General features: G+C 58.2%; 2 protein-coding genes across 3 annotated transcripts in view; one reads left to right on the top strand and one right to left on the bottom strand.

The window, feature by feature from the left end:
- TMEM104 (transmembrane protein 104) overlaps nt 1-4,126 on the top strand; it is a 44,979-nt gene extending 40,853 nt beyond the window's left edge. For both annotated transcript variants that reach the window (XM_030506168.1, XM_030506167.1), the window contains exon 10: nt 619-4,126. In XM_030506168.1, the coding sequence (XP_030362028.1) occupies nt 619-1,379 (761 nt within the window). In that variant the 3' untranslated portion in view covers nt 1,380-4,126. The remainder of the gene's footprint in view (nt 1-618) is intronic.
- Nucleotides 4,127-7,653: 3,527 nt separating this feature from the next.
- Nucleotides 7,654-21,859, bottom strand: GRIN2C (glutamate ionotropic receptor NMDA type subunit 2C). The gene is made up of 13 exons (XM_030506166.1): nt 21,788-21,859; nt 17,402-17,825; nt 15,136-15,731; nt 14,521-14,635; nt 13,651-13,862; nt 13,371-13,539; nt 12,857-13,010; nt 11,505-11,630; nt 11,189-11,418; nt 10,851-11,011; nt 10,164-10,351; nt 9,397-9,629; nt 7,654-9,035 (listed from the first exon to the last, which is right to left on the bottom strand). Exons 2-13 carry the CDS (start codon nt 17,807-17,809, stop codon nt 7,662-7,664), a joined length of 3,966 nt encoding a protein of 1,321 aa, XP_030362026.1. The 5' UTR covers nt 17,810-17,825; nt 21,788-21,859; the 3' UTR covers nt 7,654-7,661.
- Nucleotides 21,860-23,651: the final 1,792 nt, after the last annotated feature.

The following is a 23,651-nucleotide window of genomic DNA, read 5'->3' as shown; positions in this document are numbered from 1 at the left end:
ACAGCCTGTTCCTCCTGCCTGGGAAATGGCTGGCTGGTTCTTGCTCTATCATGCCTGACAGATCACAGGGACGGGAAAGCTTGGTGGTAGCTGCTGCCTCTTTGCATCTGCCTCTGTACATAGGTGAGGGCTTGGAAGCATTAGTCCAGTTGCAAATATTAAAGAGTATTACTGGGGTTGACTGCAGCCAGGTTTAATCTTTTCTTCCTTTAGAGGTCAAAGCTCAAACATCTCTAAGCCATTTTTAAATGGTGGTATTTAGCCACGGTGTGTTGGCAGAAGCATCCATGGACTGAGACCCATGAGAGCCAGCCATGTTAGCATTCCACTTCCGAAGGGCCAAGAGCAACTGTTTGCTATCCAGGTGGGAGGTGAGTCCCTGTAGGAAGGAGACTGGAGGGAGATTCCTGCCAAAGGCCCATTCCCTTATCTGCTGACTAGCACTGAAAGCAAGTGGTGATTAATTCCCATGCACCTTGCCTTTGATGTACCACCTTCTCTAGAGATAAGGAGATGCTCTTGTGGAGCAGGACACAGAGCTGCTGCCAGTGCTGGTGGGAGGAGGGTCGTGGGGAGCGCACACCTGGGCTTGACCTCAAACCTTCTCTCTCCCTCCAGCTTTCATCCTCATGATTATTCTGGCTCTCATCCGCATCAGCAGAGGCCAAGCTGAAGGTCACCCGTCCATGGCCCAGCTCTCGGGCATCCGCAATCTCTTTGGGGTGTGCGTCTACTCCTTCATGTGCCAGCACTCTCTGCCATCCCTCATCACGCCCATCTCCAAGAAGAAGCATGTCAACAAGCTCGTGCTGCTCGATTACATCCTGATCCTGGCTTTCTACAGCCTCCTGTCGTTCACTGCCATTTACTGCTTCCGCAACGACACCCTCATGGACATGTACACGCTCAACTTCACCAACTGTGAGATCATCAACGTTGCCTTCATTCGTTACTTCCTGGGCCTCTTCCCAGTCTTCACCATCAGCACCAACTTCCCCATCATCGCAGTGACCCTGCGCAACAACTGGAAGACTCTTTTCCACAGGGAAGGGGGGACCTACCCATGGGTGGTGGATAGGATTGTCTTTCCTGCCATCACGCTCATTCCCCCAGTGCTGGTGGCTTTCTGCACCCACGATCTGGAATCCTTGGTGGGGATCACAGGAGCTTATGCTGGGAATGGGATCCAGTATCTCATTCCGGCTTTCCTCGCATACTGCAGTCGGAAGGACACTCAGCTGGTCTTTGGCAGTGGGACAGTTAACAAACACCTCTCCCCTTTCCGACACACCTTCTGGATTGTGTTTGTGCTCATATGGGGCTTTTCTTGCTTTGTGTTTGTGACTGCAAACATTGTCCTGAGCGAGCCAAAACTCTGATGTGGGGGTAGCAGCTCGCTCCCTCCCTGGCTCCAGAGCCCTTGGCATTTCAGCTCCCCCTCTGCAGCTGTGGAATGGGGGAGAGGCATCATGAAGGGAAGTTTCCAGGCCGTTGGCTTGGTGACAAGGGTTAGCCTTGGACACAGACTTTCTTCACTCCATTTTGAGTGTGGATGGAGTGGACTCAGCCTTGTTACTATCCTGGTTCTCACACCCTGCTGTTCAAAGCCGTGGGGCTGAGCCCTTGGCAGCCTGCACGATTAACCAGTGTCCAGCCATTTCTGCCTTCAGCTCTGTTGGAGCATCACTGTTGGAGCTCTCTGTGTGCTGCAGGTCTCGGCGCACAGGAGAGCAGACAGCCTTGGCTGCTCACTGCACTAATCAGCTCAATGGCCCTTCTCCCAAAGGCACAGATGCGCTGGGCAGAATCCGGCAGGAGTTTGGGATAACCGAGTCTCTCTTTCAAACCAACCTCCTGTGTTACTTGAGGGGAGAAATGAGGGTGGGAGGACATCTAATTCAGAAGGAAGTAATGGTGTGTTCTGTTCAGTTTTCTTTTCCTAGAGGCATTAACCTGTTTGTGCACCATGATTGCCTGGGGTCTCCTGCTTACAGCAGGGTTTCTCAAGCCCAGGAGTTTACATTCACACTTCTCACCCTGTTCTCTGCTGTGGCAGCCCCAGTTGGACCCCAGAGCGATGCCCCTACATGCAGGGATACAGCTTTTCCTCCCTGGGGAGGAAACTGCAGCCTTGCTTCCCTCTGCTACTGCATGCAGACCCCTTGCCCAGAGCTGGTAGGACCAGCCAGCCCCTGCCTCCAGTGGTCAGGATTCCTCCGGGCTGGAATTCCTGTGGCTAATTACCCAGTCTGGACACGTGTAAGGCCTGCAGGGGCTCTGGCTGTGCACACTGATGCATTTCTAGCCTCCTGTGCTGGGTAATTAGCCTTGAAACAAGGTGGGTGTTAACTCAAGGGAATGGGCTGGTGCCAGGAGGCAGCGGCTAAGCCCTGCCTGCAGGAGCAGAGATCCCAAGTGCTTAAACCCTGCTGGAACTGGGCTTGAATCTCCCTTCTTCTTCTACACAGGGCTAAGGTGGGCTTTGGGCTGGTCCTGCTCAGCTTCTCGGAGTATTGGGCTTCCTGTTACCTTCAGCAGCCAGTGCTTTAGGTGAATCTCTGCTTTTAAGGCTACTAAACAGCACACAGCGACACACAGCCCTGGGTCCTGTGCTCTGAGGCCCTTGGGCAAAGATCTTTGGGCTTTCCTAGCAAAAGGAAGAACTTCAAAAGAAGTTTCCACCTGAAATACTTTAAGCCCCCCCTTATTAAAGCAGGTTCAAAGCCAGGTGCACGTCACTTACGTTAGATCCTCTTGCCCTCTGCACTTGCTGCAGTATTAAGTGTCTCCGCTCACTAAAGCAAGCTTTGAACTGCAGCTCTTTTTAATCAAGCTCTGTTTTCAAGTAGGACTTTCTGGTTTCCATATGACCTGAAGTGCTCCTCCTGCGGGAATATGCAAGTACCTGGAGCTGTATAAAAACACTTCATGGCTTTTAAAGCAAAACCCTGCACCTCTTCAGCCTGAGCACCGCCACTGTGTCCTCGCTGAGCTGCTTGGAGAGGATCCGGGGGGACTGTTTGCCTCCTCTCCAGCTTGATCCTAAGCATTGGCAACGACTTTAAACATCCCCAAGTGCTCCGGGGAAGCTGCTGGGGCATCTTCAGTGCCAAATGAGCAAGTTCTTTACAGGTGGTGGTGTCTCAGGAAGAGGGAGGTTGGAGGGCAGATCCATGGGGCAGCATTGCTGGGAGCCACCTGCGAGGCAGCTGAGAGGAATTTAGTGCTGATGAAATGAGCCTTTGGAGAGCTGGAGGGGCAGCAGGGGGTGTGCTGTGCACAAGGGCACAGATGTGGGTGATGGGGGAGGCTGAGGCCCTGCTTTGCGAGGCACTTGGCTCTGCCTCCATCCCTGCAAGCGCCCATCGCAGTCTCTTCCCTCCACATTTCATTGCCAGCCAGGGAACGGGGCTGTGCTCTTGTTATTTCACCTCTCATCCTCCCTTCCCCTCTTAGGGCTGCCCTTGGTCTCCCTCCCTTCCTGTCTCTCTATCAGGCTGCCTTGCCTGGGCTGGGAGGCAGCAAATCCACCCTCTCTCCTGCATCTCCTACTGTTAAAGACGTGCCTTCGCTTCCTGGCCTGGGTAACCCCCTCTCCTCCTCGGCACGGTGGTGACAGGGATTTCTAAGGGGCCTTACCTCCAAGAGCTGCTCGGATCCAGGTTTTGGATGCAGTGGCACGGCGAGGGCTCGCATCCTGCCCCCAGCCTTTGCTGTGGTACCTTAGTGAGAAGGACTCTGGTCTCCACAAGCACGAGTGCTTTCTTAAACAAATAACCCGCTGTCCTTGCACAAATATATCCAAGGAATTGGGGTGATTAAGGGAAAGAAGCTCTATGGCAGAGAGAACGTTCTTCATATCAGATGTGACATAGCAATGCCTTAAAAATTACTGGAGAAAGAGGGAAGGGGATGGCTCGGTGGAGCCAGCGCTGTCCGGGGGGACACTGCCCTCGGTGCAGGGCAGGAGCTCCCCCTTCTCACCCATCATGAAAGTCTGGTTTTATTTGGCCGTTATCAACACTAACACTTGATTATCACAGACTCTCACGTGATGCTTGTCCTGACTGTAATTAGTTCTCCAAAAATGGGATTAAACCCAATAAAACGCGCATTATACATCTGGTTTAGTCTGGCTTCTTTTTCCACCCCTTTCCTCCTCTGGTGCGTGCACTGAGCAGCTCTTCCCAGAGGGAACGGCCGTGACGGATGGTGCTGCAGGCCAAGGGGAAATGGCAAGCAGAGAGGCTAATGTAGACCCTCACCTCTTCTCTATTAGCCTCCTGCAACTCTGGGTGGTAGCTGCAAACTCAATTAAAACATCTGTACTTTCCCCTTCTCCATTACGGCTCCTTACACTTAAACCCGAACAAATTGAATCGCTCCACTGCCTCGGGCTGCAAAGGCAGTTTTCTGCCAACAAATTTATTATCACCATAAAGCGCAGCTTGATTTATGGTAAAATATTAAAACAGATCTTTATGGTGGAAATAAACACTTTCTGCTGTGATTCTCTCGAAGGACCTCACAAGCAGCAGAGGATTTCGGGGCTTGGGCTGTAAATCTGAGACCAAACTGGTATCAGGGATGGATTCGGGCTCTGGCAGCGCTTGGAAGAGCAATGGCCAGCAAAGGAAAAATGCCGACTTTGAGCCTGGGAGGCAGGTTTGGACAAGGGCTGAACATCACTGAGGGGCCATGTGTCACTTGGAGGGGGGGTTTAGCTGTTTAAGGGTTTATAGGAAGCTGCTCCCCACATTTCCCATCATGGGTTTGGGCAACCAGCTCCTGATCCCAGGAGCTATCAGCATCCGCTGGCCCTTTATTGCACTTTCCTGGCTCTGTATCTCTTCTGCTTTGTGATTTAACCACCTCCCCGTGTCCTCACCCAAGCCACCATCTCCCCATAGCAGCGTCCTTGCCATTGGAATCCTCTTCCCCATGGCTGGCCATGCTGGCCTGCCTTGTCCCCCCCCTTTCCTCAGCAGTTGCGTGTCGTGATGCCAGGCTGGATGTGGTTCTGGGCCACCTAATCTAGATGAAGGTGTCCCTGCTCACTGGGATTAGATGACCTTTGAAGGTCCCTTCGAGCCCAAAACATTCTATGATGATTCTATGATGCTGAACGATGAGGGCAGTGAAAACAATCCATGCCATGAGGGTGCTGGAGCTGCAGAGGCTGTTGGCGGATGGGGGGGCATTGCTTGTCCCCCCCCAGCAGGGCTGAGCCCCCCAGCAGTGGTCAGCACTGAGCTGACTGTATTTATGCACAGACCCAGCAGCATCCCAGGAGCTGGCTGGATTAAAAAGTGATTGATTAGACAATCTCACCCAAAAGAAATATCCCTCAGCGGCTGTTAAGCACTAAACTACCCAACCCCTGCTTTGGAAAGCCTTATCAGAGGGTGCTTCCAGGCTGCTGCTTCCCTGTGGATTCATCCCTGGTGCTCCCTGGGGTGTGGGGATGCTGCAGGAGCAGCTCAGCCCTTCCCCGGTCCATAGAGGGGGTGATGCAGCTCCCACCCTCACTGAGATGCTCGTTCCCCATTCAGCTCCATTCCCAACAGTGATTATCACTCGGGAATGTGAGAAAACCGGTGTATTCCATCCCAATTGTCATGTAAAGATAATTATGCAGATGCCACCATGGCAGCAGGGGACGGGGGCACCCACATGGCCCTGGCCTTACAGCGGGTGCTGACACCCATCCCCATGGAGCATCCCCGGCACCCCCATGTCCCCTGTCCCTCGCTGCCCTCAGCCTCCCGCAGCAAAGCCCTTCAATAAAACATGAAGCAAAAGCCATTTGGCCTCTGCTGAGTCACTGGGGACATCACTAATTAATTTAAAGTGTGGGTTGGGAATTATATATATATATATATATTTATTTATTCCCTCCCCTTTTCAGCTCTCTTTTGTTCTCAGAGCCCCAACCCTGGCTCAGCTTGACCCCAAAGGTGCAGCTGTGTGTGCTGGCGTCCTTGGGCCAGAAAGCCACAGTTTTGGGGGGGTTAAAGCTCCCCAGGCCACATTAGAGCCTCCTGAGGACCAGCCTGTCACCCGCAGGGGCATCCAGGCACCCAGGTAGGGAGATCTGCCCCAGGTAAATGGGTGCCATCCCCTGGGGCAGCCCTGCAAGGATCCATTCCCTTGCTTTCAGCCGGAGTTACTTATTTCTTTCCTTTATTTATACACCAGCACCTCTCTCCCTTGCCACAAGGCTTCAGAGGGGCTGCCAAAGCAATTAAGAGACAATTTCAATGATAAATAAGGGAATTAAAGTGCCAGCACCTGCTTGTGATGGAGCCAGGCTGGGGGATGGGGAGGGAACTGGTTGGATTTAACCCCAGACAGATGGGTGGATGGATTGATGGACAGATGGATGGACACACACACAGTGCCAAAGCTTTCACACGTGGCCGGGCCCTTCCTGACCTCCCTGGGGCTTTGCAACCATCCCTGGGGCAGGGCTGGGTACCCTGGAGCAGCTCCTGCCATGGTCCCCTTGTTGTCACCAGCCCCGGCTGCTTGGTGGCTGCTGCAGCCTCAAGAGCTGCTTTGAAATAGGGAAAACAAAATGATGGAGCTTTGGAGCAGCTTCTTGTGGAGACGTTCATCCAGACGGGTGATGCTGAATCAGCCGGGAGGAGAGGATGAGAGTTGGCATCTCCATGGGTAGCTTTGCATCATCCCAGCACTGCCCTGGGATGGGGCTGGTACTGCTGAGCAAAGCCTCGGCTCCCGCTTCCCTAAGCCCAGCAGGGAAAGGGCAGTTTCAGACATGTACATCAAGAGAAGAATTAACCCCAGCTCATCCATTGCGCCTGATTTATGGCTCCATCAGCCCTGGGAAGGTGGGAGGAATTGTTTTCCCTTCCTCATTCTCCCTCCACACACTATTGCCAGGCTGCTGGTTTGCAGCCATAGGAGCATCACTCGCTGACCCGAGCTCACAGCCATCTCTGCCCAGCACCCTAAAACCCGAGCAGGGTGCAGTGCTCGGCTCCAGCCTCGGCACATGCTGATGGCTCCCTCAGGGCAGGTGCTGTTTCCCTGTGCCTGGTTGCCACCAGTGTGATGAGCCTATGCCAGAGCTCAGCAGTAAAGGGCCATGAGCAGGGAGGGGTGCACAGGACCACAAGCATCCCACTGACAGGGGGTAAAGCCAAGGGCAGCCCTGGCGACAGAGCCTGGGGTGCCATGGTCTAGTGTGAGGTGTCCCTGTCCATGGCAGGGGGTTGGAACTGGACGATGTTAAGGTCATTTCCAACCCAAACCGTTCTGTGATTCTATGACTACTGGAGGATGGAAAAAAGGTCCTTAGCTGGTTGAAAATGTCTCTTTAATGACCTGGAAGTGGTGTTTCAAGTCCTTTGAATGAACCCAAATGACGGCAACACGGTGGCAATGAGTTTGGTGTCCCCGATGCCAGCCCTGCCTGCGGGAAGAGCCCAAGCCAGCGTGTGCCAGCCCCTGCCAGCCTCTTCTGACCCCCCCCGCCCCTCAAAGCGCACGGGACCCGCCGAGCCGCTTGGAGCATCCCACTGCCGACACTGCAGGATCCCGGGAGGCTGGAGCCCGGCCGGGAGCCGCTGGCTGGCCCATGGGGACACCCGGGCACAGGGCAGGCAGAGGGGTGCGGACACCCCCCTGTCTCCCCATCACACCTCCGACTCCAGGCTGGAGACCCGCCGCCAGGACCCGCCGGCGCAGGGACTCGTCACCCCGCGGGACAGCGGATCCCTCCGCTCGGTCCCCGCTGCCCGCAGCAAGGCCGGTTCCCCCCCGCGCCTCCCGCAGTCTCTGCACCCACCGTCCCAGCGCCCAGACCCCCGTCCGCAGCCCGCCGGCACCCTGGGGTGCTCACAGGGCGGGGGGGACCCCCGCGAGCGGTGCCCCGGGTACAGGTTGGGGTAGGAGTTCATGCAGGCGTACGGCGCGGTGCCGGTGGCACGGGGGGGTTGCCGGCAGGCTTCCCGGTACGACGGCAGCCTGGCGGCGGGGGAACGCGGTGGGAGCCGACCCGAGGGCTGCGCACAACGGGAGCCACAGGTGTAGCCGGATTCGGCTTCGGGGAAGAGGTCGGGGATGTCGGTGCATGGGGAGGTGTGAGCAGCACCGCAGCGGCGCAGCGCCCCCGGACACCGCTTCCCACCCCGCTCCCCGCCCGCACGGCGGTTCGGCTTGTCCCGCTCCGTCGCTGCAGCCTCCGGCTCGCCCCTGGCTCTGCAAGTCCTGGTGGCTTTGGGGAAGGCTCCATGAGGGCAGGACGGCGGCAGGAAGGGGCTGCCCACCTCCTGCCTCTTCTCTGCTGCTGAGAGCAGCCAGGGCACCGTCCCTGAGCCCCCGTGTCCCACATCCCCCTGGAGCCGGGGTGGGTTCTGCAGCCGGTCCCCCAGCCCCGACGGCCGCTTGTGCTCCCTGTAGATGTCCGGTGGTGGGAGGTCTCTGGGGGATGTAGGGGGCGGGAGGGGAGCCCCGATATGGTTCCCCACCAACACTTGCTCCCCAAAATCCTCCCCTGGGGACGTCTTGACCGGGACGTGGGGGATACCCGGGAGGGTTCCATCCCCTGCACAGCCCCCCCGAAACTTCAGGGGGTGCAGGAGGCGGGGGACGTGCTTGTTCGTCCCTCTCCACTTGTCCTCCCTGGGCAACCGGGAGTCCACGGGGATGGGCTGGGGCAGCGGCAGCCCCAGGGGAGCACCCACGGGTGCATAGGCTCTCTCTAGCCTTTCAGGGGCGGCTGGACCAGAGGAGGGGGCCCGGTGTGCGCCGGTGCTGTTCTGCACCACGAGCTGGGGTGTCCTCAGGGAGAAGGTGGTCTGGAGGCGCTCGCTGCGGCTGCTCCAGTCCTCGATGGTGCGGGTGGCGTGCTCCAGCGAGCTGCCCACGCTGGCCGTCGACACCATCTCCTTGGCCGCCTGCAGCATCTTCAGCACGTTGGCCTGGGCCGAGCTGGCAGTGACATCGGGTGTGGGCGCCCGCCTGGGGCTCACCAAGGACTGCACCCCATTGAAGCAGCTGTAGATGCCCTATGGAGAGAACAGGGCCCCCTCAACATCATCAGGGTCATGAACCCACCCTGCTGAGCTGAGATGATGGTGCCGAGATGTCTTAATGGCACCAATGTCCCCTCCTCAGCATCCCCAGCACTGCCAGGGTAGGTGACACCATCCTCCAGCACTCCTTTCCCCCGGGATGCTGATATGGATGTGGGGTCATTCCCAGGGCTAAGCCTTTCCACCAAACCCTACCTTTTCTCCCCAACCAAGAGCTCACATCAGCACAAACATCTCCAGTCCCTCCCATGCAAGTCAAAGGGATGATGCTCATCCCCATGGCACCATGAGAGGACATTTGGGCCCCTCAAGACCCTCCATCAGCATCACTCACCCTGCTGATGGCCAGGAGGAAGTCAAGCTTGTGAGACTTGGGGACGGAGTGACGCAGCTTCCAGTAGACGAGGTGCTCCCAGGCGAAGACCAGCAGGCTCAGCCCCATGGCCACCAGCAGCATGTAGAATACCCCCGCCATGTTGTCGATGTCCAGCTTGCTGCTCATCACCTCGTTCTTCTCATTCTGGCAAATCCCTGACAGCCAAACTGTCTCCAGCTTCTGGGTCTCACCTGGGGCCATGCACAGTGATGGGAGAGATGAAAACATCCACCCTTGGGCATCATCTCCCCAAGCACAGCCCCTGCCCATCCTCACCCCACCATGGCTGGAGAAGGAGAAAGCCATCCCTGGGGCGATTATCACCCAGTCCTTGCTGCTGCCCTTGGCCTGAGCATCCCACCAGTCACTCATCCTCCTCCAGGCCTATGTCCTATCTCTGTCCCATACCCATGTGCCAGCCAGCCATGCTCACTATCCTCCCCAGGCTTCTCCTCCTGACCCTCTGCTTTTGTGCGTGGCCATCTCCAGGATTTTACAGGAAGAGGAGGGACTCCAGAGGGAATGACCCCCCCGTCAGCACCCAGCTGGAGAGATGCTGCTGGGTTCAATATCCCCTGAAAGGAGCTGGTGGAGAACCCATTTGGTAGCATCCTGCAAGGAGCTGTGGAAGCTACACCGGGTCTTGGGACCAAAGCCCTCGTCCCTGGGTTAATTTGGGGTGATGATGGGGACAGGGCTAATGAGCATCTCTCCTGGGTACCCACCATCTCCCAGGAACTGGAGCAGGGCCAGGTCGATGGCCCGTTTCCAACGGGAGTCCTTCTGCAGGGCGATGCCGTAGCCCGTGGTGGCAAACACCTTCCCGCTGCCGATGGTCACCAGCTTGCAGCCCTCATCCTTGCCCGCCATGTAGTTGAGCACCGCCGCGTCGTAGATGAAGGCATCCAGTTTCCTGCACCACCAAAGGGAGGGAGGGTGAGGCTGGAAGACCTTGGGGGGGACTGTAGCTCTTTTGGGGGAGCTCTACCCCGTTTGGATAGCTATAGCGCATCTGGAAGGGGTTGTGTCCTCTTTGGGGGTCTCTGCCCCATCTTGGAGAGCTGTAACTCCACTTGGGGAGGGAAGTACCCAACGGAGGGGCTGTATCCCATGTGAGGGGAGCTGTATGAAGCTGTACCCCATCTGCAAGGGGTTGTACCCTGTTTGGGGGGGCCCATACCCCATGCAGGGAAGCTGCACAGAACCATAACCCACTCTGGAAGAGCTGTACCCATCCTGGGGAGCCCATATCTCACTTGTGGGGGGCTGTACCTCAGTTGAGGAAGCCTTACGCCATCTGGGAGTACCATACCCCATCCCAAGGAGCCCTAGTTCATTTGGGGATCCTGTATTCCATGTGGAGGAGCTGTATTCCAGCTCTGGGAGCCATACCCCGTTTGGGGGAGCCATACCCCATTTTGAGGCTGGTGAGGGCATCCTCCACGGAGCGCTGGTTGTACTTCACCATGTGGGTGTGCATGTCGGGGTAGTTGCTGCGGATGTTCCTCTCAGTGCTGCCGTTGGGGACGGTGCCGAAGCGGAAAGGGGGGTACTGCTCCTGTGGCTTCTGAAACTGCAATGGGGAGCCCCAGGGAGCAGCATCACACAGTGTCCGTGTCCCTGCCATGTCCCCCTTCCCCACAGCCATCCACACACCCATGCTGGCAGTGATGTGCAGCCCCCCCCCAAGTTCATTCCATCCCAAAAACCTTATTATTTTGTAGAGATTGCACCCTAATTCCAGCCCCACCTTCCTGTCACTCAGCCCCGACACAGTGTCGATGTACTGCTCCTGGATCATGAAGGCAGCCAGGTTGGCGGTGTAGCTGGCAAGGAAGATGACAGCGAAGAAGGCCCAGACGAGCACCATGATCTTGCTGGTGGTGCCCTTGGGGTTCTCGATGGGCACAGAGTTGTTGAAGACCAGAGCCCACAGTAGCCACACTGACTTGCCGATGGTGAAAGAGGGACCTCCAGGCCCTGCAAGGACAAGGGGACAAGGGGACTGCAGTCATCCTGGCTGGGAATGTGTCCCCTGTGCCCAGCTCCCACCTCTCCCAACTCACTCTTGCCACTGGTGAGGTTCTGGTTGTAGCCAACGGGGCTGAAATACTCGAACACAAAGACGGTGACGGCCACCACAGTGAGGCACATCACGAACATCATGACCCACACGGCCGGGCTGTAAGGCTCTGCAAAGCAAGCAGGACTCCATCAGCCCCACGGGACACCCCACAGCACCCTGGGGACCCCCAGAGGATGGGGGATCCCAAATATTGTCCCTCCCAGCACTGTGTCTGAGCAGATCCATAGGCAATCAGGAAGGAAGTGGGATGCTGTGAGAAGGGGGGATGAAGCCATGCTTCCCTGCATAAACAAAATCGGGCTTTCATCAGTGGGGAGGTGCTAATGAGATGCTGCCCATCTCCAGGCTCATCCCAGGGAGGGTTTCCCACGGGATTATGGCTTGTCCCCTATGACAGCTCTAGCCACAGGACCATATGGGACCAGCCCTGCAGGAGCTGAGGGTGGGCAGCAGGTCCCTGCCTGCCCGGGATGAGCTGGGACAGGGCAGCAGGAGCTCTGGGGATGCAGCCGAGCCCTCAACATGCAGCCACCGAGGTCCATTTGTCAGCGTGTCCTTCGCTGTCAGGGAGGAGAGGCCTCCCCTGATGGGGATGCAGCTCATTAGCACGGGAAGCACAGGCCCCAGCCCTACCGACCCAGGGCGGGATGCTCCGTGTGTCCCCTGTGTGAAGGTGACCCCTGCTTCAAGGGGAAAGCTGGGCCCCACGGCGTCGGGGGGACAAGAGGGGGAAGATGTGTCCCACACCCCATAGCATCCCTGGCACTCACATCCTCCCCATGCGGAAGCTTGGCTCTGGCTAAGCTTGGATGCCACCACCGTGCCCTTGCCAAGAGCCTCAAGCCATGCCCGAGCGCTCAGGCTGGGTTTCGTGGTGACCTTGGCCAGTCTCCTCCCTTCCCAGGCTGCAGCTTTGCTCTTTTAAAGCTCATTTAATAAAACTTTTAGCTCTGGTTTCCTACCCCCACCTTAACCACAGGCTCTGGTGATGGCGGCAGAAAAGGGGTCCCCAGAGCAGAGCTCAGAGGTGGCAAATCCCCTCCTTGTCTCACCTACGTCCTCATCCTCCCTCCAGTGCACAAGTAATGAAGGGGAGGAAACCACCCATCCTGGCCTCTGTAATAAAAGGATTATTCAGGCAAGGGGAGGAGGAAACCCCAAAGACTGCAGCATAATCCCCTTTCCTTCTGATTTAGGCTTTTTTTACTTAAAAGTTATTAAAACCAAGCAATATTTCTAAATTGCATTTGTCAGAAGCGTGGGATGAACCTGCAGATAGAGAGACAGAGAGAGAGACAGAGGAACAGACAGATAGAGGGACATGGAGCTCACCCAGGAAGGCAGAGGGGGAGACGGTGCCGTTGCTCCTGGCCACCATGACACTGATGCCCGTCTCCACGAAGGGCACGGAGAAGTCCACAATCTCGGAGCGCTCCTCGTTGATGGTGAGGGAGCCAATGGCCATGTCCGCGCGCTTGTAGTACACCTGGAGAAGGGGCAGAGGGTCTTGGGATGGGCAGAGGGACAGGCAGAGGGGCCCAGACCACCTCTCACCAGGCATTGCCTCATCTCCAGCATTGCCAACCTTAACTTTTGTCTTTCAAAACAATATGTTTTAGCTTCTGAAATGACCAGTGACACAAACACAACGTAAATGTTTAGTTGACTCCATCCCCATTCTTTCCCACAAAGCCTTGCCCATAAGCTCATGCCAAGCCCAGAGTCCCACACCGCAGACACCCTTAACCCCATCTCCATCAGGAAAGCCCAAGGTGAGGGCAAACCCCAAGAGAATGGTGCCCCCCAGAGAGGCCAAAGGTGGGTTCCAAGCTATGCCCACCCCTACCTCCCCAATCATGCCGTTCCAGACCCCACGGACGATCTTGCCGTGTTTGCCGTTGGTCACTAGATAGAGGTCATAGGAGAACTTCACCGTCTTGGCCAGCTTCTTCAGGATGTCAATGCAGAAGCCCTTGCAGCACAGCTTGGTGTAGGGATCCACAAGGCCATCACCACTGAAACCACACCAGGAGAAAGGGGTCGGACCAACCAAAGAAGCTCAGCGCCCCCACGGACACCATGGGGAGCGGTGGCCAAAAGAGCTGAGCTCCATCCTCGCTGCTCACCTCTGGGAGGAGTTGGTCTGCTTGCGGCAGGGCACGGTGTTGCGCACGCAGACCCCGGTGTTGGGGTCCGTGTTCTCCACTATGACAAAGGGTCTCTCCTCCAGCGTGGCCACCGTGAGGTGGCGGTTATCAACCACGGGCTGCAGGAAGGAGCCGTAGCGAGGCCATACCGGGTACTTCATGTGGATGATGCCTTTCTCCCACTTGCCCACCTGGGAGAGTTCACATCACTCTGGTGAGGGGCTCTGGGGGTCACACGGGGTCCCATGTCCATCCTCCCCATGCCTTTGGGGCTCATTTCTCCTGGAGCACCATTAGGCTCAGCCATAGAATCAACCAGGTTGGAAAAGACCTTTAAGATCATCAAGTCCAACATTCCCCAGACCAAGCCCACCACTAAACCACGTCACTAAGGGCCTCATCTACATGGTTTTTGAACACCATGGTGAGACCCATCTCAGCATCCCTCTCCACACACAACCACTGACCATGGGGCAAGGTGTTTCCTCCTGGGTCCCAAGCACCAGGCTTGGGTGAGCACAAACGTGGCCAATCTTCACCCAAAATACTTTTAAACTGGGAAAAAAACCCCTCTCTGCACGGCTTGTTTCAGGTCGACGTGTTTGGCTGCCGCTCTCCAGAGATGGGCAAAGGCATTTTTGCCTCTTCTGGAATGTTCCAGCCAAATTGCAGGGGAAAAACCCCAGTTCTTGACAGAGCTTTGGTGCCACAAAGCCCCAACATGCCACCATGGGTACCAGACATGGGTTTTGCCTGTCCCATGGTAGGATCCCAGCCTGTGCATGGCCCCAGGCTCACCCTGCCCAGCCACCCTCCCTGGTGTGCCCATGCAGGGTGCCGGGGTCCTACCATCTCCCAGAGCCGATGCTGGTTGAGCGAGATCACCACCATGGTGGGCCTGACCAGGTAACCGCCTTCATTGAAGGAGAAGTCCCTGTGCTCCCAAGTCACGTTGAGGAGGTGCCTGGTGGGACACAGCACCCATAAGCCCCTGACTGTGCAGCCCAGCCCCATACAGCCCTCCTCTTCCTCCTCCTCCAGCACCACGGGTCCCACCTAGAGACATGGGGCTGAGAGCTGGGGACCAGGTTTAGCCCTTATGAGAGGGGCAGCAGGGAGCTGGAGAAAACCCTGCCAGCAAGGAGGCACCAAGGATGGACCACTGCAGGGTTGAGGTTGCACAGATTGCCACAGAAGCCCCAAGGTGCCACATCTGCACTGCAGAGCAGAGCTGTGAACCACCCCCCAAGATCCCCATAGGTCCCAGGGGACAGAGAAGCATGGGAAAAAGCAAGGGCTGCTCAGGGGAAGCCCATCCAAGAGATGTGGACCACCAGCTACAGCCCACAGTGAGCATCATCCCTGCTGCCCACCAGCTCCATCCTCCCTCCTACTCTTCTCCTTCCCCCTCCATTTCCCCATTCCCCCATTTCCCACCCATCCCAGTGGATCCCCAAGCCTTACTGGTAGAAGCTGGTGTTGGTGGCCATGGTCCCAGCAGGAGCCCGGCAGTCCCGTCCCACCGCCGGGAGGTAGCCATGGGCCCGGAAGAAGCTGGCTGCCCCCATGGCAATGATGGCCACCCCATCCCGCACCTTCTGCCGCAGGCTCAGCTTCCAGCTCTCCGTCACCACACTGATGAGGCCAACGGGGAAGGAGGAGGGTGGCACCTCCATGCTGCCCACTGCCAGGCTGGGCACAATCCAGATGTAGCCTGGCCCCACGAGGCCGGCTTGTTCCGCCATGGTGAAGAGGTACTCGGCCTCCTCTCGTGAGCAGTAGACAATGAGGATCTGGGCATCGACCTGCCGCAGGAGCCGCTGCGTCCTGGAGCTGCTCCGCTCCTGGCTCATCTCAAAGGTGAGCACCTCCTGCAGCTCCCAGCCGAAGTAACTGGCGTCCGTGAAGGAGCGGATGACTTCCAGGAAGATGTTGTAGCCCGGGTAGAGGCTGGTGATGACAGCAAAGGAGCCCCAGTCGTATTCCTCCAACACCTTAAAGATCACCTGGATTTGCTGCTCGATGGAGACACCCAACTGCAGGAATGCTGAGCCGGGCTCCTGCAGGAGGAGAAGAGGTCAGGGGCTGCTCCATGGTCCAGGTCCATGGACCATGGTCCAGGCCCATTTGCACCTATGCAAGCTATCTTGAATTTGCCATCATGAAGGGTTTGAGGGAGCCATGAACTGGCATGGTCCATGGGCTGGAGACACCCAAAATGGGATTGATCCAAGGAACCTTATCCCATGCAAAGGGTCAAGCCCTGTGACATCTCCTCCATCTCCCAGTCTGACAACTAAAAACTCATCCATCCTCCAAAGGACACCACTAATTTCTCCTTAAACCAGTGGACGGAGGGGGGCAAATCCTCTGCCAGGAGTGTAAATCCCATCATAGCTCCAACTCACTACTTGCTACCAGAGCCTGTAAGGCTCCTTCCCTCCCGCCCCACCTCCCCCACCATCTGGCCTCTCATTAGCAAATCTTAATTGATCTGATTCTGTCTTAAATGATTCAGTGAGCGGCATTTGCAGAAGGTCGCGTGCAGGCAGCGGGGTTCCACCACTCGGACCCCCCCCACCTCCAGAGAAGTAGCTTTCCCAATGAGGCTGGTGGTCCCACCAGAGGGGTGAGCCCCAGATGGGAGTAGGAGACGCTGGGGACCTTCAGACAGGTCCCTTCACTGACCCCAAAATACCCAACATCTGCATGAAAGCTGCAGAAAAGCACCCAGATCACAGCAAAGCCATGGCTAGTTTTCAGTTGCTTGGGGTTTCACCTGTGTCCATTGCACCCAAATCAATCCATCACACCCACCCAAGCCTGCTGCACCCACCTCAATCCATTGCACCCACCTCAATCCATTGCACCTACCCAAGCCTGCTGCACCCACCCGGGTCCATTGCACCCACCTGAGTGCACTGCTCCCAACTGCCACCCAGCCACAGTGAGCTGAAGCTCTGGGTGATCCAGGAGCAGCAGCAGTGCAAGCAGGGGGTTTAGACCCCAAAACCTCTGGACAAGCAGAGCATGAACCCAGTGCCCTGAGGAGAAGCAGAATCTCCAGCCCAATAGCTGGAGATTCCTCCATAGAAGGAACCAGCACTGGGACCCCTCCAGTGCCCAGAGTGAGGGGAGCAGCCAGGAGGAGATAACCCAAATCTCCTCTCTGGTAGGGACTAGAGCCTTGCCGCAGCCCATCACTGCCTGCCCAGCACCCTCTGGCTCTCCCTGCCACCAACTCCTCCCAGCAGGCAGGTGACAGTGACAGTGTCTGATGCCAGCAGAGAGCAGAGAAGCCAAAAATCCTGTTTGGGCCTGTGGTGCACCTGAGATGGACACCAGAGCTGAGAAAGGCTTCTCCGTGCTGCTGGCCCAGCCGGTTCAGGGCCAGATCCAGCCCCGCGACGTGGGGAAGGAGAAGGACAGGGAGTGCCAACCCTGCCGCTGCCCTGGCAGCCCCAGTGCCACAACCATGGAGGGCACAGCTGGAGGGGACGTGAAGCAGGGCACCAGGGAAGGTGCCTCCACAGGGCACCAAAGTCCTCTCTTATGTCCCATCAATAGGGCCCCTCTTTGAAGTCTCCTCCATGTCCCACCACGCTGCAGCAGCCACTGCCTGTTCCTGCCTGTAAGCCCTAACGATGCATCCCACATCCCATATCTACCCCTCTCTAATCATCCATTTCTTTCACCACACAGCACAAGAAACCTGCAGCAGATGCCTCACCTTTGGGGTCAGGACCACAGCAGACCCCCCGCTGATGCTGATGACAGGGACCTGGGTCTGGGAGGAGATGAAGTCAAGGATCTGGGCCACAGCCTCTGTGCCGACGTTGTCCTCGAAGATGATGCCGTGGATCTTGTGGCTGGCGAGGATGTTGCAGATCTGAGTGAGGAGGCTGCTAGGGTTGGTGTTGTTGACGATGACGGTGATGGGATGGATCTCCAAAGGCATGTCCAGGAAGCTCTGTGGACTCAGGCGGGAGCGAATGTGCAGGGGGTAGGACGTGCCCCCAAACACCACGGCCACGTTGACCACCGGCTCCTCGAGGCCCGGCAGCAGGAGGTCAGAAAAGGCGGCCGAGCAGCCCAGCACCATGGACAGTAGCAGAGCGTGCGCCGGCACTCTGCCCATGTCCACCACCGCGTCCCTGCCAGGATGGGAGACAGCCCCTTACATCCAGCTGCCCACCAGCACCTTGCTCACCCCAGCCCTCCCCAGCACCCAGGGCAGCAGCAGGGCAAAAGGGGGACCCTCATCCTTTGGAGGCTGGATGTGGTGGAGGAATGACCACAGGGTTGTACCCACCACCCACCATACACCCCAGTGCTGTGTCTCTTGTTCCCAGTCCCATCAACTACTAACCCTTCCCAGCTAGTCCCCCCCTACCCACCACCACCACCCCATTCCCATCCCACTACCACCGTCCCCCTCCCAGTGCCGTCACCCTCTCCAAAAGCCACCACTGCTATGATGCTCCTTATCGCCCCTTCAGCCAGGGATGGAGACAGCAGCGAGAGGTGACAGGAGGAGCTGGCAGCTCCCTGGTGCCTCTCTCCACAGCTAACAGCCACCTTCAATATTTAAAGGCTTTGCCCTTGAGAGAGGGTTCAGTTCTGCAACCCCCATGTTGGGGTTTTACAAACCACACAGTCACCGGAGCAGCCGGTCGCCTCCCTGTCCCCTGCCCATCACCCTGCCCCAGCCCCTCGCTGCTGCTTCCCAAATCCCAACCTAATTGCCCTCATGACCCCTTATCTCCCAAGTTTCCCCCTCTAGACACCATCCTACTGCTTTCCCCCCTTCTTGCCTTCATTCCCCTTGGTGCCTGCCCGGCTGGGACACCCACCGCACTGCGTCTGTGCTGGCTGCACCGCAAAGACAGGCTCGGGGGGGAGTTTGGTCATGTCCCCCCCACCACATCCCTAATTCCCCACTGACTGTGGGTGCCAGCAGCAGGCGGGGTGATAGTCACAGCGGTGGGTGACACATTCCTGCTCACAGCAACGCGTCCCTGTGCTGGAGCTCATCCCTTGTCAGAGCCCAGCAGCAAAACCAACCCGCAGTGAGACCTGTGGCCAGGGGCACCTAAGCCCCTCCGAGCCCCGTTGTCCCGAGTCAGCACCCCAGTGCCATGCTGAGCAGTGAGGACAGGGACAAGCAGCCCTCTGTGGTGGCACCAGCAACATCCATGCAGCAAGATGCCAGCTGGTGCTCAGAAACGTCACTTGCAATTAGAAGCTGCTGTTGCTTAACACATCCTCAGCGCAGCCAGAGGAGCCCCTCACCATGTTCCGGATGGTTTCGGGGTCTGGGATGCCCTGGGGACCTGCATCTCAACACCCCTCCATGCTGCAGTGACGGACAACCCCTCAGCACACTGTGAAAGCACTGCTGGCATGTTGGACTGAAAATGCAGGAAATAAACCCAAGGACTGCCTGGCTGGGCACCCTGCACGAGCTGCTCGGTGCAGATCTGAGCACCAGAGCTGTCACCTCTGCAAAGACAGGGGACACGAGCCCCATGTCACCCTCCTGCACTCCATGGGTACTGCAAGGGCTCAGGCACCCAACCGGGCATCAACGCTCACCGGGCAGCATCTCATTCAACCACATGGGTTTCAGCAGGGGTCCATCCACCCCCAGCACCCAGGGGGGTTCACCCTGCCCTGCTGCATCCCCCTCACTGCCCCATACCACAGCTGGCCAAGCCGCAGGAGCCACGATGCCACAGCGATGGCCACAGCTATGTCCCTTGGCCGGAGCGGGTGGCGTGTGAGTCATGCCATGCTGGCAGCGTCCCACACTCCGGCACGGCCAGCTCAGTGGCACGGCGGCCCGCGCCGCCTGCTCCTCGTTGCGAATTCCCAAGTATTTTTAGTCCCGTGATAAATAATTCATTGGGAATCCGGCATCAGCTACCCGAGCAGAGAGGAAGGGGAGCAACACACCACCCAAAACAAACAGAGCTGCTCTCCCAGCAGCTCTGCCCGTCTGAGCCCTCCTCAAGGACGTTTAAATATACTCCGGGCCCTGATCGGGTGTGCTCGTGCCAGCCCTGGCACTTCACCCATTCCATGCCCTCATCCTTCTCTTCTTCAACCCAGCTCTTCCTTGTGCTGGGGAGCCTCTTCTAGCACCAAGTAACCCAAGCACAGGCCAGCAACCCCTCCTGAGGTGCCAACTGCTACCACCAAAGGGGCTGCTCTGCTCCCAGCTACAACTGGGGTCAGGGTTGAGCAAACTGGTTTCCCACTGCCCAAGCCGCAGGTGGAAAGCATCCCCATCCCTCACAACTGGAGTGCGATGGCAGAGGGGAGGTGGGCATGGGCATATCCCATCGTTCAAGGATCCCATTGCTGGGACAACCAGGGGAATGGATTTCCATCTTTCCCAGGAATCCGATGCCACCGGCCAGAACTGAGCTGTTTGCAGCAGCCAGTGGAGGATGGAGGGGTTTGGGACCAGTGAGCCCGCCGCTGGCAGGGGCTCCCTGCACGGGTTGGAGCCAGGGCTGCTCCAAAATGGCTGGATCTGGGACGTGAAGAGCAGACGGCTCCTCCAGCCTAGCCAACTCTGTGCTTCCAGACTGGATTTTTCCCAGAACAAGCTAGAGGGGTGCAGGGAAATGTGGGGTTTTGGGGGGTAAGGACAGAGAAGGCAAATTGCAGGTAAGTGGTGAAGGCAGAGGAGGAACCGAGCCCATCCCTGTGCTACTGCCAGAGCTCCTGGGCTCAGCACAAGACAGCCCCCCTAGACTTTAAACAAAATCCAAGCCCTTGTAGCAAGCACTGCGGAATTTGGGAAAAGGCCTTCCCAAAAGGGAGGTTTTCCAGCCAGGGGAAGGGACAGTGGCCAGGCTGCAGCAGGAGGAAGGTGGCCCTGGGCAATGCCATCTTCCAGCAGCCTCCCCAGGGACCAGAGGACACCCACAGAGCTACTCCATGGCTTTGGCACTTGGATTTTGTTGCATCAAGGCAATTTTGAGCAGCTTAACCCCTTTCCTAGGCACAGCTTCACCTGATGGATCACTCACAGAAACCTCCTTCTTAAAGCACTGATCGAGCCCTTACCTCCTACCACCCTCTGAAATGACATTTTAATGCAACAGGGAAAGTTTGCTCTTAATGTTAAACCTCCTATTTCCATCCATCCATCCGTCCATCCATCCATCAATCCCTCCCGTGCTCTGAGAGGGGCAGAGCTCATGCAGATATTTTGACCTCAGGAAAGGGAGAAATAACATCCTGAAATGCAAAATACCGTTCAAGAAAGAGAAACCTTATCCCCAAAAACAGCCTCTGAGCCTGAAGCCACAGGGAAGGCGCAGCCTGCGCCAGAGGAGGGGGAACTGCTGCCGATGGATGGAGCGAAGCCGATTGTGATGGGAGCCGTGTGGGGAGGACAGGGGGCACCAGGAGGGACACAGGGTTGTGCCAGGGCTTGTCATTGTCCCTATGGGGACACCCCTGTGGAGCAAGGACACCTCGATGGAGCCTCCCAAAAGGAGGAAAAGCAGCAACACCCCCCCACCCCTCCAAAGCCAACTCGTCGCCATCCCTGTCCCCACGCAGGGGGGATGACTCGGGAGGGAGAAGCGCTGGCAGCCCCCGGCAAGCACCGTCTCCTTTCAACCTTCATCTGCCACCACCCAGCATTGCCCTCCTCTTCTTCGCCCGCGCCTCCGACAGCAACAGTTGCGGGCTGGGGGCTGCGGGCTGGGGCGAGGGCCCCGCACACGCACGCACCGAAACGCAGCTTAAAAAGGTCGAATATGGATTAACCAAAAATAAACGCCAAGTGTCCTGCCTGCCGCTGGGTTACGCAAGGTGGCGGGGGGACACAGTCCTGGTGGCATCCAGGGGGGTGTCCCCTCTTTTTCCTGCCTCCCACCCCCCAAAAAACCCCCCAGTTCAGCGCCCAGAATTAAGGCTCATTCCCATCCCCTGCCCGGACGGGGAGCGGGAGCTCGCGGGGATGGGGATGCAGGAAGATGCTGGGGGAGAGGGAAACGGCCAGGACAAGCCCCCCAAACCCCTCCACCCCATCCCTAAAAGTTACTGGTGGTGGTGCCGGGGCGGCGACAGAGTCCGTCGGGGGCCCGGTACTTACGAGACCGCCGCTGCTCGGTGCCTACATGCCCCGCGGCTCCGGCTGGGCTGCGCGTCCCACCGCGGGCTCGGCTCTTCCCAGCGCGCTCCTCCTCCGGGGCAGCCCCCGGGGGCAGGGTCGGGCCCCGCCGCGGCTGCCGGGGGGGTCCAGCGGCCGCCGTCGGTCCCGGCTCGTCCTTGGCGGCGGTGGCGGCGGCAGCTCTGCAGCGGCGGCTGGAGGCAGGGACGGGAGCGAGGGAAGGAGGGAGCGGAGCGGGTGTGCACGGGGGGGGGCCCGGTGGCAGCAGGTGTCTCGGCGGCCGCTGGGCCCCGGCAGCCATGTCCGTCCCCCCCAGCCCCGGTACCGGCACCGGCGGGGCTGGCTGCGGGGCGGTGGAAGGACAGGACGCGCGTCCTCCCGCCTCGCCGCAACTTCGGGGCTGGCCGCCAGCCCCGGGGAGGGGACGGCGGGGGAACGACAAGGGGACGGGCAGCCCTCCCTGCCCGCCTCCCCCGGCACCCGGCGCTGGGGAGGGCGGGGGACAACACACACACACCCTGTCCTTCCCCCCCCTGCTCCTTCCCAAGGAGAGGAAACCCACCGCACAACGGCACCAGCCCCACCAGCCCCCCCAGCCCCTGGAAGAGCTGGAGGAGCGCAAACGGCTACAGCTGTACTCATCCCCCTACGGTATATTCCAGCTCTTTGCTAACTGAACCAGTGGGGACTGGCCAGCCCGGTGCTCCCCGCTCAGTGTAGGGCAGCCCCAGGGTCCCCATCGGTCACAGGGAGAAGGGGGGTGACACACAGCAAAGCCCCCGCAGGCAGCAGCATCCTCCAGCTGTTGCCAGGGCCAGTATTAAAGCATCAGCTGATCCCGCAGCACTGGTTTAGAGCAAGCCAGACTGGGGGGGAGAAGGGGGAGATCCAGCTAAGGCAGGGGGAAAGGCGGGCAGGGGCCCTCCTGGGGTCCCCTTGTCCCCGGCTGGATGCCCAGCCCACTCCAAAACCAGCCCATGTTCTGCAGCAGCCGGGCTGCGGGCAGAGGGACCGCAGCTCCTGGCAGGGGCTAGAGCCCAATTCAGGCCCTGCCAGGGGGGCAGCTGCTCCAAAACCTCCTTGTGCCCCGGCTCAGAGCCACCAAGATGCTGGGCATCACCCCTGAAAGCATCTGCTGGTCTCTGTCATGCTGGGTACCAGCAGCACCCATGCCCAGGCACTGCCCTCCTGCCTTCCCTGGGTGCTCAGGGACACAGCCACCCAAACCCAAGCTATTTAGGGCTGTCGGGTGGTTGCCACCCAGCCTGGCACTGCAGGCACCTGCAACAGCAGCCCTGCGGCGGCTGAGGCCTGGAAAGGTTATTTCCAGAAAGGTTTCAAGCTGCCTCCAAACCTGCTGCCTGCAGTTAAGCAGGAGCTGCCTGATGCAGGACATCCCCACGCTGTCCCCTGTCCCCGAGGCAGCCCGGCCCGGGGCTGTGGGTACCCTCAGGGCTGCAAGAAATGCCATAAAAACACAAAGGAAAGGGGAAAATGCATTTTGGGTTTCATTTTAATCCCTGTAAAAGCTCCTCTGCAGGAGAGCTCAGCCAAATCTCTGCTGCAGGGGCTCAGGGGGATGCAGGACCTTGCACCCTTCTCTTGGCTACCTGCTGGCCACATCCTGCTTCCCCCCAGTGCTGTCTGATGCTGCCTCTCTTTTGCCCAAGGAGAGAAGATTTAATGGTTAGCAACAGGTCCCTGCCTCAAATCATTTTCCCAGGACGACAAAAGGGTGGCTCTTGGGTTTAACATCTAACATTTAACCCCTTCTGTCACCTTCATGGTCAGGTGTGACCAGGCCTGGGGGACCAGCTTTCCAGGGAACTGGTCCCTTGGGGCTGGC

Source organism: Strigops habroptila, chromosome 14, assembly GCF_004027225.2.
Source record: "Strigops habroptila isolate Jane chromosome 14, bStrHab1.2.pri, whole genome shotgun sequence".
NCBI lineage: Eukaryota > Metazoa > Chordata > Aves > Psittaciformes > Psittacidae > Strigops > Strigops habroptila.
This window is presented reverse-complemented; position numbering and strand designations above follow the sequence as displayed.